The 16,304-nt window shown below is 45.7% G+C and overlaps 1 protein-coding gene across 1 annotated transcript in view; it reads right to left on the minus strand.

Moving 5' to 3' along the window:
* Positions 1-304: 304 nt before the first annotated feature.
* LOC146784016 (telomerase protein component 1-like) overlaps positions 305-16,304 on the minus strand; it is a 109,634-nt gene continuing 93,634 nt past the window's right edge. Inside the window, exons 12-15 of the mRNA XM_085633843.1 lie at positions 7,547-7,768; positions 6,477-6,572; positions 6,064-6,152; positions 305-3,207 (exon numbers count right to left, since the gene is read on the minus strand). Coding sequence (XP_085489969.1) covers positions 3,087-3,207; positions 6,064-6,152; positions 6,477-6,572; positions 7,547-7,768 — 528 coding nt within the window. The 3' untranslated portion in view covers positions 305-3,086. The remainder of the gene's footprint in view (positions 3,208-6,063; positions 6,153-6,476; positions 6,573-7,546; positions 7,769-16,304) is intronic.

The following is a 16,304-nucleotide window of genomic DNA, read 5'->3' on the forward strand; positions in this document are numbered from 1 at the left end:
ATGTAAAATTACGAACATGCAATACATACATCTAGAATATTGTGTATAAATATCATGGAATTATTTGATGTTAAAAACAAACAAAACAATGTTTGATTGAATTTTGTAAAGGTGAAACTCATCACAGAAGTGGATTCGCATAGCAGAGAATGAGAAGGAAATTCTATAAGTCACAGAACGAGACCATTCAAAATCAGAATTACAAAAATGTATTTATATTTTACATGCCGCTCTTAATCACAGTGCATCAAGTGCGTGATATTCTCTTTTATTTGGTTATCTCTTCTATCCGTCTGTCTTGGAAGCCTGAGGAAACAGGACCAGAATAGAAAGATAGAAAGATGGGGGAAAAAGATCAAGGCTGATTGTGAAGAAAAGATTGGGAGAGAAAGACAGGAGAGCTCTAAAGATATGAGGGCAAGAAAAAACTACAAAGTTAGCGAAGTACCAAAGATACAGAGAGGTATATGAAGAGTTTTTTTGTTGTGGAGCCATTCGAGAGATGAAGATCAAATTTGATTTCAGCAAACAGTATTCTGGAGGCTGGAATAATAACCAAGGGCCATATTAGCAAGAAACTGCAATAAATATCGCAGAGCGTGCTTAGCGCGAAATTTTCTATCGCCAGCTATCGCTGGAATATATTGCCACACTAACGCTGTATTAGCAACAATTAGCGCTATGGCGATAAATATTCAAGCGATAGCGGGAGGGAAGGGCCAACATCGCGACAAATCCAGCGATGTTGTATGGAGAAGGGGGAAAACCTTGCTGATACGACCCTGTGGTCGTATCAGCATAAACCACCACCCATGTTAGGTATGGTCATGTCAGGAAAATTACCCCGGTTAGCGCGACTTTTCACGTCGCTAACCGGGGCCATGGCCTCCTTGCTAATAGGCGATAGGCCTGTTAGCGGCTGTTTACCAGGTCTGTTGGTCGGGAACGCCTACTTTGCATGTCATTAGCGATAAATATCGCTAACATGCAAAGCGGCACCCAAACCGGTCGCTTTTGTCAGAAAGCTGTCGCTAACTGCTGTTAGCCACAGCTTGCTGATAGGGCGATAGAAATATCGCCGCTTTAGCAGGAAAAGGTCCCGCTAAAGCAGCGATATTGCCCTTGCTAATATGCCCCCAAGCCAGCAGTTCTGGAGTTCTTCATTGAACTCATAATAGAGCACCTATGGAATAAGCTTGTGATTCATTCATTACAGTAACATCTACAGCCAGGTGGGAGACCAAGCAGACAATTGAGTATAAAAACATGTTCCTCATTTTTCCTCTAAAAAGCAGAAGAGTGCTGGTGGCTTGGATATTTAGTGGTGGTTTGGATATTTAGCTAAAGTGTTCAGCAGTTTTTTGTTCTCTCCAGCGAGGGACCAGTCATCGCCCCGAGTTTTAAACAGGGAATTTATGCAACTATGTAAAAAAAGTTTTAGTTGGCCTAAAATAATTGCTCCAATGTTTTTTGTTTAAATTCCTTCATGAAAAAAACCCATAGACCAACAAAGAGTCCTGTAAGGCCTTCTGTCCACTGTACTATATATATATGCTATAAATGCTTTATGTTCTGTAACTGGGAGGTAATGCAGAGGTCTTGAAACAGCAGATGCAGAATCCCAAGTTCTGAGGTCGGCTGATGTATCTGCCTTACTGTAGCACAAAGACTTATGGGAATTTTATCAAGCGTCTGTTCTTCAAGGCCTTGACAAAAGGAATTATAGAGATGTCTTCTGTTAAAAGCTCTCACATTCACTTGCCAGTTTCTTTTCAGAAAGGGTGAGTATTCAAGTTGTTGAAGTTATATGATTGAACAAGGGCGAATGGTTAATTTTCAGGAATCATGCCTACATTCAAAATACCTTTTCTTCATGACAGCGAGACATTGTTTATATACCAATGGGCCTTTACAGAGACTACTGGAAGGTTCCTCTGCATGGTTCATGAAGTAAAAAGACAATCAAGATATAAAGGAACTTTGTTGACTGGTCCCTGCCTCACAACCCAATGGAACAGCATACATAATCATTTACAAGTCAATTTAACTTGTGCCCATTTTCTTTATTAACAGTTCATCAAAAGACAACAGTTGTGTTGCATTGACATGATCGCCTTGCGTTGACATGATAAAACCCGTATTCCTCCTTGTCAATTTTCTTTGAAATCCTTTTGGTACTTAGCTAATTTAGTTCCCTTTTATGAACCATGTTTGGACCTCACAGGCTCAGTGCTTACTGTATTGCCATTTGAGTTGTTGATCCTTCCACCTGCTCCTTCCCAGCAGCTCCCATTGAGTAATAATTGGTCCAGGATAACCAGGGTCTACCTGCCTCTAGACGGTCTGCTCAGCAAGGAAATACGGAACACTTTGCAATAATTTTGCGTTGGACAGTCTCCCCTTATCCTTGGATGGGGTGGGGGGGTGCATAGCCTATGAAGGAGGAAGGACCAAGGAGTGCTTTGACAATGACCTGAAGAGGGAGCTTGGAGGGCTTTGACAATCACCCGAGAGTGGACGTTATCATAGAGTCCATGGACAATGATGTGAGAGGATGCAGAGCACAGAGTGCTATGAAAAAGAGGTCTTAGAAGAGGCAGAGCATTGATTACTAAGATAGTGAGGCAGGAGAGAAAGCCTCCAACGAAGTGATGCACGAACAAGGTGGGAGAGGACACAGGTCATGGAGGTGGAAGAAGAGGCAGAACAAAGAGTGTTGACCATGGTTTGCTATGAAAATGAGGTAGTAGAAGAGTTAGATCATTGACTACAAACACGAAACAGGAGAGAAGGCCATGAATAAAGTGACACATGGGGGAGATGGGAGAGGTGGAACTGTGTGAGCTGCTAATGAGGTGGTAAGGAAGCAGAGCATGGAGTGTTATGACTAGGGTGTGGAAGAGGAGGCAGGTCATAAAGTGCTATACCACTGAGATGGGTGAGGAGTCAGACCGTGGAGTGCTCGGACAATGGGGCAGGAGAGGCAGAACGCTATGGCAGGGATGAGGAAGAGAGGACAGAGAGTGAGGTAAAATACTCCCAAAGATAGAAGACACAAATGTGAGCTGTGCTTGGGAATAGATAACTCACACCTTTATTACAGCGCACCAGGAGAAAATAGCACAGTAGTGACATAGCAGAGCAGGAACTGCAGATTTAGGAAGATGGATGGGGGATTTGCAGACGAAGCATTCAGTTATCCCAAACCTAGGAAATAAAATAAAAAAGGCAATTAGAAGTGTACACCATGCCACTCCCATCCTGTGTATCACAGAGTGAAATACTGAGAGCACAGGCATCTGCTGCTTCAGGAGGGAAGACAACACATTCAAACTCAGCATCTTTGCACAACCCAGCAGATCCATTTCATGGCACGTATTGTCCAAGCCAAGACATTTAACACATAGTAGAGCTGGTTAAGCATCCCAGACTGATCACTGAGATGATTTAGGTGACAGATATCAGGGAAGGGTTGCACATACTCTAAAGGTCCAGGTTTACGTAGAACAGAGACCAATCTAAACAGCATAAGTTGATGAACAAACATCACAAAGGGTGCTTGACTAAACCTAGGATAAGAGGTTTTACAAGGCATCATATCTATGCTCCAATGCCTTTGACCTTGTCTTTGGATACGGGAGGCACCCACAGCCTTCTTTCAAACCGTATTCCCCTAACGGAAGAAAGCAATGCTGAGTGGTAACACATAAAGATTACAGAGATGATTGGCACAACAATGGAATATTTATCAAAAGTCCAATTTAATGGTGACTATGGGTTTCACATAACTATACAGCATGAGCGGGTTTGCAAAATAAGGCTCTCTCTGCCTGAGAGCCTAGACAGTAAATAATTCAATTTGGCCACACTGTCTCTTCCCCAGCGAGTTTGAAGAAGCATGAAATACCTTTCTGGGGGAACGGAACATAGACATGTGCCTACCAAAAGGGTGTATGGCTGGAATGCACAGAGTAGTTAATCACTGGTCATCTACCCCACCTATCTTGGAATGCGACAGGAAGGAGTTGAACAGGAGCTGCAGAGGGGCATCACAAGGCTCAGGCAGGAAGACCCATGATAATATGTTGACACTAGCTAGTGATTTGTACATTTGAAGCTGTCTGCTCTTGCCTGACATTCCCTTTCGGACACAGGAGGGGTTTGGATTTCCAGCAATACAATCTGGAGTGAAGCAACATCCTTTTAAGGATTATATTATGCGTTGAAACCAATTTCTATTTTATGACCATAGAAGGAAACGCTTCTCAGAACACAACTGGATTTAAAGAAGAACAGAGATAAATGATCTGCTCTCCGTGTCTACCTGAGGACAGGACTGAGGCCAGGCCTGATTGCACTTGTACCCAAGGGCTGGAAGTGATTCTCAAATATCAGCGCAACTTGCCTCCTTTAGGCTCATGCACAGAAAAGGCAAGGCAAGGTATTTCAGAAGGACCAGCTTGCTCAGGAATCTGAGATGGAGTGAGTGTTTGACCCTGTCTCCAACTGTTGTTTGTTGCTGGTTGCCCTAGAAGCCCCCCTGCAAGTCTGGGAACTTTAGGGGTGACCAGCAGGAAGATATTCAGTAACCTGAGACATCTGGAACTATTTGTTCGTCCCAGTGGGCACGGTAACTGGCCCTACTCTCCATCCTGGGTGAGGCAGAACAGTTCTTTATTGTACATGCATTGCCTATATGGCCTGTTTTTTGTAATGCACATAGACTTACATTCAGGTTGTTATGCTTTTTGTATAAAAATGAGTGTAGGAATTTTGCTGAGTTGCTTCCAGTCTTTAATACATGTATCTTGAAGAACCCACCCAAAGGTGTTTATTATCACCAAACTTGGAAAACAACCGCAGGTGGAGCAGTGACCTGCTGGAGCTGCCGGTAGGTTAAAAATGTCTTTCCCTTCTCAAAAGACATCAGGCATATAGAGTTCAGACCCTACGTAGTGCAGAATTACTTTAGGGTCACAATAGTTCTGCTGAATGCTGCTCACCTACATAGGCATTAAATTAGGACAGAAACATGTGGACTCAATTTCTTGCAACACACTGACCGGGTTCTAATGGCACAGAGTCATTTTGTTTTGGAGCTCGAAAGGAAACAAAAAAAATATTTGGCCAACCATTGCACCGTTTTAGAGGTGGGCCTAACTAACCCCTTTCAAAACAGGAAAGAACTACCAACGTTCTTCAAATCGTTTCTTCACTTCTATCCAAACTCTCTTTGCTTGATGGGACGCCTGCATCCTTTTTGTAGGAATCCTTAGAAAATACAGGTTAGAACACCACTGTGGTGCTGACATCCCAGCAATAGTTGGGAGTCAAAGTACATTGAGCTGGATCACATTACCTTTCTGCTTTGTTACCGTACGAACCCATGTTTCTACACCTTCCCCATGTCATTTACACTAACCCTAATCTTTTTATTAAGCATTGTCAAGTGTATTGCATGGTCAGGTTTATCGGATGTATTTTTTGTGAGACTATATATATATATTTTTTTAAATTATATATATCTTCTGCCTCCTGGAGAAATACTGTACCCTCTGGTAACTGATATGTCCTATGTGGTATTAATACGGCATTTTCACAGCACAACCCTAACGTGCCCATTAAACGATGCACAACAGACACATGTACAGGCAAGACATGATTAAGCAATTGGTGAAATCCTACTGTCACATCTTTCTAATTCCAAACTCATTTACCCATAACTTAATGAATAAGTGCCACCCAAGCTAGTGATGGACCAGGACACAGTACCCAAAACATCATCATAAGTCCACTCAGACTCTGGCATGGATGGAAACCTCAGCTCTGTATGTAGACGTGTGCCAGAGCAGCTGTTCCTGGTGCATAGCAGACCGTGTGCTACACAAACACCAGTGACACACCGTGCCAGAACCTGTTTACTTGGAATAAAACTTTAAGAAACTGCTGCGTCTGGAGAGACAACACATTACATCGTGTCATGGACGGCAGTGTTAGCCAAGTGACATCAGAATAGTTTTTAGGTCAAGATCTGTATTCTAGACTTTGTATTTCGCAGGTTACCTGTAGTGCAGATGACAAACATAGGCCTCCTTTCCAAGCGCTAGGACCGTCTGTCCACACATCACACAGCTCTTGCCATTCAGGAACAGCTATAAAGGTAAGACCCGCTTGTTAAAATGTCATCATAGTGCCCAACTTTAGCAAATAAAGTCCGTAGAAAGTTAGGAGCAGAAAGAAAGAGACGCAGATTACATAAGTGTTTGAGTGGGATGGCTTGGGAATAATAAAAGAGAAAGTTGTTTAACATGCCACAACAGAGCAAGTAATAGGCAAGCTGTGAAGGCTAGATGGAGTGATGGCAAGCAATCTAAGAAAAAAGAGTGCCTTTAAATAAATGCCAGGTAAGAGAAGCGGTCATTCTAATTCTATATTCAGAACATTTATGTTGGCTGACAGTCTTATAACGTGCTCACCTGTCCAAATGCTCCTGACCGAACCGCACACATTGAGCAGATGAGGGCAGGCTGCCTCATAAACCCTGGCCCAGTGGGTTGAGTACAGCGAAGATCCTGCAACGGAGAACACAATGTTATCTGAGCTTGGGACATCTATTGCCACTTGATGCAACAACAATTTACCAATGGTAGCTCCACCCATTACCTAAACTTAACCCACTCCATCCGTGCCAGCACTACCCGACCTACACCACTCCATGACAGGCCAAAAATTCCCATGCACTTCTAAGAAGGGAGAAACAACAATTTGCTCAACCAAAACTACCTGAAATTACACACATCTGACCCAGTGTATACCAGTCAAATGTGCTTCCACCAACACATGGTTTATAAAGTTCTTCTCTCAAAATGTCTGTATTTAACCCATCCACACCTACTTTGGAGCCCAACTGATTCACTCCATATCACCTTTGTTACACCTAATAAGGCTGATACAAGAGACAATTATCCCACGCCTCCATGGACGCAACATGAGCACACAGTGTGCCTCTACAAACTAAAGGAGTTATGATGTGATTATATTCCTGCTGTTTCACTACCATCTGATCCACTTCCAACAGACACATCCTAACTTTAACCTCCTACAATGGGATTTCTAGTTGCGGCAGATTAGTTCTGTCCAACTAACTCAATCTTGACCTCTACAAGACACTTTTTGTGGCTAGTTCTTCCACAGGGCACATGCGTTTCAAGTCTGTGCTCTTCACATCCACTCTGATCCAATGCAGTTGAATTCTAAATAAGCCAAGTGTACAACAAGGTCCATTTTCTTCATTCTCATCCATACTAAATCATGCAAACCAAGCACAACACAACCCATTAATCAGAGATACAACAATCTACAGTATTTGCGTGTATAGAGAATTGGGGCTTGGGAAAAGAAAGCCTTGAGGGCTTGATCAGAGGTGGGTGTCTCTACAAGTTGTTGAGAATTCAAATGAGCTGCAGATACCTTTGCGTGGGTATTAAATCTCAATTACTTCAAAAAGCATTTGATCGGGAGGGACATGATTTTCATTAGTGCTTACCTTGAGATATTTGTATTTGACATTAGCAGGGAGGAATCTGGCTCTCTGGTCTTTTCGCAGGAAGTTCACCAGTCTGGCATTGAAGAGTCCTTCTTTTAGTAACCTCGGTACCTCCATGACTACGGTCGCCTCATCAGCACATCGGTACTCGAAATAATCTGCAAGGCTCAGGAGATATCCCTGCTGAACTTCCTTCTCCATCAGTAAGCTTTGTTTCACAGCCTAAAAGTTGAAGGAGACCAGAAAATGTTACCCTTTGTCTTAGAATGTGTCAGTGCAAGGAGCAGCTTTGGGAAGAACAGCACATGAAATACAACACTGGTTTTAATTAAGTTCATACCGTACCATAGAAAGGGGAACCAGATGTTTTTGCTCCAGAGAGAACAGCAAAGGAAGAAAGTGATGATCACAAACAAGCGACATATTAAAATGTTATGAACAAATCCAAAAACACTACAGAAAAATCCCCTTCACAAATGGGGAGACACTTGCAGAGTCATATCAGTGAAAAAAAAAGAATACTAACTTTAAGCATGAACAAAATGATGCTATTGCGAAATACTTAGGATGTTACCAGATGCAGCTGCACAGACGTCCGTATTAGAAAAACTACTAAAGTGTATAAAACATTTTTTTTAAAAAGACTATTCCATAAAGGGGAATGTCTGTAGGCTTACCTGGAGAAAAGAAAAAAAGGAAAATAAGCTGTGGGGGGAAAAATAAATTACTCCCATGCCTTGAAAAGAGGCCATCCGCAAAATACTAGCAAAAACGAATAAGCAAACTCACTGTGCGCCTGAGAGTGGGAAATGGCAGTCAACCCTTGAGACGCAACAAAATGAACAGAAACACTAGTATCCTAAACAGTGAGAAGTTAGTAAGGCAGCCTGCTGGTTTCTAGCACAGGAAAATTGATAAACAATAGTTCTCATAATACAAAGAATAGCGCACCTTTAAGGACAGTATGAGGAAAAAAGCACTCGTAGCAGGCGACACCCAATTCCCAAAGCCATTTTCTGCTGTACAACTATGCTTACAACTAAAAATCACTGCATGTAGTCCTGTGTGGTATCAACAAAAGAATACCAAGCAGGCAAAAAAGTATGCCACAGCTGTGCACAATTACACAGTAATAAACCGAATACAATGAATGGTGAGGGAGTTTGGCATGTTTTTATTGAACCCCAATGATGTTATGTTAGAAGATTTGCCAACCACCTGGTGGTGGCTGATGACTGCCTCGGGAAGCCCGCCTTCAACAATCAGCCGTCGAGGTAGGGGAAGAATGGAACCCATGAACTGTGAAGATGTGTTGCAACTACCACCATCACTTTCATGAGCACCCAAGAAACACTGGAGAGGACAAAAAGGAGCACTGCAAACTGAAAATGCTCCTGCCCTTTTGTGCACCACAGATAGTGGTTGTGGGCCTGCAGGATTTAGTTTTTGTTTTATTTTATTTTTGTTGCATATTTATATAGCGCGAACTCGACCCGAAGGTATTGGAGCGCTTTACATGAGCACCGTATTTACATTACACATTCAGGCACGGGGAGATTAAGTGATTTGCCCAGAATCACAGGATGTGGATGCGACCTCGAGGCTCGAACTCTGGTTTCCAGCACCAAAGTCGGCAGTTTAGCCGACGGACCACATCCTCTCCCTAGGATGTCGAAATAAGCATCCTGCAGGTTCAATGCTACCCTCCATTCTCCAGGACAGTGGGCAGACAAGACCCGGGCTACGGTGAGCATCTTAAATTTGTCTTTGAATTTGTTCTTTTGTAGTAAGGCTTTTAGAGGGCGAAGGTCTAAACCAGAATGAAGGCCTCTGTCATTCTATAGGACCAGGAAGTAGCAGAAGTAACACCAAGCTCCTTCTTCCGAGTTGGAACCGTATCTGCAGCACCTTTGGCCAAAAGGGCCAGCACTTTCAACTACAAACAGGGCAGATGTTCTCCATCAGTTGCCATGAAGGCAGTGGAAAGTGCGGTAGAGTAGAAATAAATGGATGGTCGTAGCCGCACTGGACAATTTGTAGCACCCACTTGTTCAAAGTGATTGCTTGCCACCCTTAGATGCTGGATCCTGTCTCCGACAGAGTCTATGCATCGGAAGGACAATCTAAAGCGGTTTTGGGGCTGCGGCAGCTGGGGGGGGCGGGGAGTGAGCTGCACATTGCCCTTACTGTCCTAGACATTGTCTGTGGGATCCACAGCCACAAAATGGTTGGGAGAACTGCTATATTGGTGGAGTGGGCTGGATTTGGTGGTATTGGTTGCCCACATACCTAGATGAGCGTCTCCTAAGGCCTCATTATAGGGCAGCAATGGTACAGTGCATGTCAGCTTCTGTTAGGATGTTGGTTTTTACCACCATAGTTGGCAAATAGGGATACCTCTCGCGCTGGCATAGGGAGGTGGTGAAGTGGGCGGGAAGCGAGGGGAGCTATAGATTGTGCATGGCTCGGCGGAATGGAAGTGAGAAGTCACAAGAAATGGCCCGTGCATGGGTGGCACTCCTGGAACTATTCAAACAGCCGGTTGAGGATGGCGAGGGGGGGCCTGAGGAGGGGGATATGGCAGGAAACCCTTGAGATTCTCTCCATGTTCATGGGAATGTAGGGCGCGGGAAGGACTCTGGACCCGGGATAGGCAGCGACCTCCTGACCTCTTGCCATACTCGCTGCTGTGCCCTGGAAGAGGGGAATCTGTCAAGCGGCGCGGGAGGCTTCAGGGTTCACTTGACTGCATTAGATACTGGCGACATGCTTGGGAGGGTGGGTGGGGTGGGGGAGACTAGATGGGGGAGGGGTGGGGGGTCTTTTGAGGGTGTTGCATTATGGTAGTGGACCACCCTTGTGGACGGACTGTATTATTGCGCGGATGCCTTGTGGGACGAGAGATGTGTTGTTGGGCTCCGAAAAGCGGGATGGTCGATTTACTATGCCCTGGTTCATTTGGGTGGCCCGTCAGTGGGCAGGAGATTTGAATATGTTACCCTGTGAAACTCAATAAAAGTCTGTTTAAAAAAAAAAAATAGTTGGCAAATAGGGATCAAGTACTTCAGCTGCCTTTTGCATGACAACAGCAAAGAAGACATCATCTTCGGTAGCAGGACTAGGGATGAGACTAGACCAGTGTCTGGGGCAGTGTCCAAACCACTGGCATTTTGTAATTCCTCATGCCAATTGTCCTGAAAATATTGAGGGATAAACTCATCCCCTTCATGATAGTTGTCGTCAGAATCTGTGCCAAAACAATTATGATTACCTTGGGCCCTGCCATAGGGAAAGGGTAAAGTGTCCGAGTCTTATGGTTTGTAGGAGAGGTGCGGTCCATTGGGATCAGAGCTTGGCCTTGGCAAAAGTCAAGACTAGTTTGGCTTGAGGTCACAGAGCACAATAGGCTGTGCCTCTTCCTTCAGCATCAATGTTGATGCAAGAGGGTCTGATGCAGGTAGTTGAGCCGGGTCTGAAGTCGGCACCAAAGCAGGTGCGTAACTCGAAACAGATTCGATGGTTCCAGCTGATGCCGAGGGCGGACCAGTGAGCAAGTGGAGATCCTCGTGGCTCCTAGGGGCCCAAAGACGCGCAAGAGGGAGCTCATAATGTGCCAAAAAGGTGCAGCATGGCCTCACGGAAGGCGTTGCTGATGGACCCCGGATTTCTGGTTGTATCAGGATCAGACTTTGAATTGGCTCTGAAGGAGTTTGAGATCGCGAGTGAGACCAAGAGGCACATTGACGCCATCACACTTTCTCCGATTTCAAGAGTGGCGGGAAGGGGCCAAGTCCCACTTGGATTACTTTTGTTTCTTTTTTGACTTGCTCAATTACTTTGATCGTGATGATAATCTGCCACGGGACAACTTCAGGAGTGTCAACAGAAATGTCCTTTCGACCTCAACCGAGCATGGTGTGGAGTCTGTTCGATATTTGGTGACATAGTGTTGTCTCATGGTTTTAACCTTCGTTCATCTGAGCACTGTCGTCTAGGCCCCGTAGTAATGTTGTGACCCCAAGCACCAAAGGTACACCTCTTGTTGATCCATCACAGACATCTGTTTACAATAGTCTCTTCAAGGTTTGAAAAATATTATTTTGGGGGTGAGATTGTTCCTTATGCACACTGGTATCATTTGTTAATTTTGAGAGAAAGCTGTCTTGTCAGAGACATATGAGTAGCTCTGGATCACCTCTGATGGTGCAGAAATAAAGGAACTGACATCAGTAATGCATCACCGCACATCACTTCCGGAGAGGAACGATGTTGGCGTGAAGCCGCATGACACTATCTGCCGGCCCATGGCACTACTTGACAAGTTTCCGGATGTAGTCTGACTCCTGGGGAAAATTCAAAAGGTGAGGAATCTGTGGTTAGAAGTATCTGTCAGAAAGACTAGTTTGAGGCACACAGAATTACTTCATCCCCAGTCCTTTCGTAATTATAGACTACTAGCATTTTTTGTGCATGTGATATTTATGGGATATTTGTAGGAGACTATGCTTTGTGGTCCTATATTTCTAGTGTTTTTCCCTTTTGAGGAATTATGATCGGATAGAGGACCTATGACGAGGAAACAGACATTCATTCCATATATTACACAGTAAGGAACCAAATTAATAGAATTCTGCAAAGAGCACAGAACAACAAGCAACTCTCTCAGCAGGGGAAAATTGTGATTAGAATCCTTTGACATGAAAATGTTCTTAGGCCAAGATATTTTCAATATTCTAGAGGACCAGATGTCAAACGCTACTGATTTCCTAATAAAGAAAGAGTGAATACAAGGGGTGGACTCTTCAAATAAGCTCCAAAGAGCTATGCAGAAACAATCAGAACACAAGAGAGTGGATTATCCACACAAACAGCCACTGTGAGCACAACTAAGAAAGAGCTGTGCACAGCTCAAATGTATTGTGTCACAGAAAACAGGCAACCCTACCCCTGGAATGTCTGGCAAATAAGAAACCCACCAGGGAAAACAAACACAGAACGTGTATTCTATCCAACTGAGGAAAATCAACAACATGTTTAAACTATTGATTTTGTGCTTGTCCTACAATTGTCCCCCGTGGGGGATTCTCCACATTAATACTCACCCAGAACGCCTGGTCACAGGGGGAGGGCGGACATCTGTAGATTGCAGCACTGGAGAAAAGCACAATGGAGACTGTGGCTACACCAACACCATTGTAGGGAGTTTGAAGCCATCGGCAGGCACGCTCTGCTTCTATAGTCTAGCTCACACGGGTGGAGCCCGGGGCCCACCCAGTCTCTATCTCACACACATACAGCCAGAGTCATCATACAAGAAAATAATTGCCCACCAGTGAAAGGTGTATCAAACGGCACATCCACAGAAGAACAATGTCTCAGCAACTTACTCAGTACGAGAGATGACCGACTATGCTGCACCTATACCCCATTCCTGCTCCTGCTTTCCTTCCTTGAGCGGTTAGGTATTTAGAGATATTTAGACTATGCACAAATCTTGTTCTGTCCTCTTACTTAACATAGTCTTTATGACTTTAGACCAGCAGAGAGCAGCAGAGAGCCGCAGAAGCACGAGAGTGAGCAGCAGTGAGCCCCGAACAGCAGTAGCAGCAGCAGTGTGTTCCGTGCATTTAGACACCGCCGGACCCCCGGCTCCCTCCCCCGGCCTTCTGGACCCCGCAAGCCCCATGTCCAGCTTAAGCCTCGGAGCCCACGCTGCGGCAACGTGAATGAGACAGAGGGGATAGAGGAGCCAGTGGAGATACAAGGGTGCCGGTTCCAGTCCTGGTTTTGTCTTGCCGCTTTGGTTCGCTTTGGTTTGCCACAGCTCCAGGAAGCTATCACCGGGAGGCCTAAGCGGGCACAGCTTACAAGCCAGCCTGCCCGCACCTATCCGCCCACCTGCCTGCACCTATTCTGCATCCTGAACCTAGCAAGTTTTGTGGGGCCCCGGAGTGCGAGTGCGAGGTAAATCAGCTGAAAGGCGGCGAGAAGGAAAGCATCAACGGACGGCCAGCCCAAGGAGTCTCGAGGCAGCTTGCAGGCTCACTGTATCACTCACTGCATAACCTATTGCTTGGTCTCCCTTGCCAGCCCCAGGAACAAGAGGAGAAGGGGCCTCAAGACCCACCAGCTCAGTGCAGATGCAAGAGGCGCAAGAGAAGCAAGAAGAGCAATAAGAGCAGAAAACGGCAGAGAAAGAGCAAGCAAACAGGCAAGTGGTAGCAGGGAGATTGTATAGGCGAATTACTGGGCTCCTCAGCCCAGCCCCCCTCCCCCCGTGGCAGCAACAGCATAGCAAGAAGCGGGGGAGGGGGGGCCGGTGTCAGGGAGGCCCCGCTGGCAAAATATATCCAGCCCACCCATAGCGTTTAAAAACACAGGCTCTCTTGCGCCCTGCATATTTCCGCCCTGCACTGGAAGGAAGTGAATAGGAAGCTTTGGGAGCTATAGACTTCACGACACTCCCCCCCGGCCATTGAACATCTAACATACAATATTTAACATGAGGACTAGAAATTCGACCCTGGTCCAGCGCACTGAGAACTCTCGCCCTCATAAATCAGCAAGGAGGCAAAAAAGAAAGTTGCTTTACCCATCCAGCAGAACAAACTCTGACCGAGGTTCAGGCCACGGGGAAGCTTTTCAAGACGGTGCCTTCACATTTGGTTTGGGGACACCGACAAAACCATGCCAACAAAAGGCCCTCACCCCAGACAACCACTTGGTCAGTGGGCTTAGTCCCGAGCCCCAAAAGACCACTTTTGAGTCCACAGGATACAGAGACATAAGAGACTTCTTTTACCTCACGGCCCCGGCAGCGCACTCAGCCAACTACTCCAGAGCGGACACGACTCTGATGGAAGCACCTAGCAACACCGTCAAAGCCTCAGTTTTAGAAATATCTCTGTGCTCAGCCCCATCCAGTCGGCCGAACACCCCACTGTCCCCCAAAATAACCATTCTACAAGGGCCAACCTTAACGGAGCCCACCAAAATGAGTTTCCAAATAGGCAACGATATCAGCCCAAGCTATCAGCCCAAGCTGCTCTCTCACACACCAGCTGGCTGACTTAACTCCGAGCCAGTCTACAGACGGGGGCAACGAGATCAACGCTGCCACGAGAGCCACAACCAGTTCAACTTCTGATTTTACACATCTCCAGGCTTCCACCTTTTCAGCGTCTGGCAGCCCGGTCCAAGCTAACGATTCTAAGTCCCCATGTCTAGGGAGCAGATATACATGCAAGGAGGAGCAGTCACCTATAATTGCTAATCACCTAACATTAATTAATGAGGCGCTACTTTCCATGGCAAATGCAGCCATAATGCAAGCCGACAAACTCGACATTCAAATAACCATACTACAGGCAGTGGCTGGCTTGATCTCTGGGATAGACACTAAACTGGACAATTTGAACTCCTTAATACACAGAGCACAGACAAACACCTCCTACTCGATCAAACCAGTGAGCTGTGGCTGCAGCCCCATACTGCTCAAGCTAGAAAAACTCCCAGACATAATGAGCACGCTAATCGTCGATCTCCAAGACGAAGCCCGAAGAATACGGAACAATGAACCCGCCCACCAAAAAACAGACGGGCTATTTAACATCACAGACGCTTACTCTGGCAAACCTGATCCAGCTAATCCAGCTGAAGTAGACAACAGACTCGGCGTGGAGCCCAGCGCCAAATCTGACGAGATCACCTGCCTTCCAAATCTCCCCCGAGAGAAAAACAACGATGAATACAATATTGAAAAACCAGCAAGCTCAGTTACTCGACATCTCTCCCGAAAAAATAAAAAAAGATTTAAAAAACTCAACAAGCATTGCAAACACAAGTCTGTCTCGAATGGTTCAATTCGACAATGGCTACTGCCCGTCTGCTCAGAGCCGCTCGAACATTCCAACGAGTCCCAGGGGGCCACGTCGCAATCCGCAATCAATATAATAACAACAAACTCAGCATGTCACGATGCTCCTGGCACGACTACTTTCGACCCCATTCTGGGCCCAGCTGCCTCTTCTGCCCCCCGCTGGGCAGCCCCTTCGGGTCCGGGTGCCCAACAGACTTCGACTGTGTTAGATATTACCCAGGTGAATGAAGCAACACAGGGCTCCTCTAGAGATCGTTTAGCAGAGCTGAAAAATCCTTCGCTCTGAAATTATTTAATCAAAAGTAAGAACAGACAATCACAAGAGTCGCTAATCAAAACCGACCTGGACACCTTCTTGGACACAAGCTCAGTGCCACGTAGGTCAATGCCAGGGCTCTCCGCTGGGACAACAACAGTCATGCCCCCCCGGAGACGAGCCACTGAGGGCACGGCAGCCAGCCTAACTATCCCTTCCACACTGGCCACTGTCACAATCCCGGTAACTGGGACTCAGACCCAGTCCCACACAAAACAACAGGAACGGAAAATGTTGCTATATCCAGAGTATGTTTCTCAAGGTAAATGGGACACCCTCAATCGCAGCAACCTTCTGAAACTCTGTGCAAATATCCGCGGCCTGGAAATGATAAAAACAACAGACATTGAGAGCGTCTCTTTTCTACCCCGAGGCCCTTATGAGACCAACGAAACCACTGAGCTAACCTTTATAAGTCAAATTCCGGCAGAGATTATGAAAAATCACCATACGCTACTGAACAGCTGGGGCATAAAAATAAAGATTCAACCCTTAGAAAAATATCCACTGATACTGAAAACCTGCGGTTTGGAGACCCGTCTGGCTTCTTCAGAGGGGAACAC

This window comes from Triturus cristatus, chromosome 11 (assembly GCF_964204655.1).
Source record: "Triturus cristatus chromosome 11, aTriCri1.1, whole genome shotgun sequence".
Classification (NCBI taxonomy): domain Eukaryota; kingdom Metazoa; phylum Chordata; class Amphibia; order Caudata; family Salamandridae; genus Triturus; species Triturus cristatus.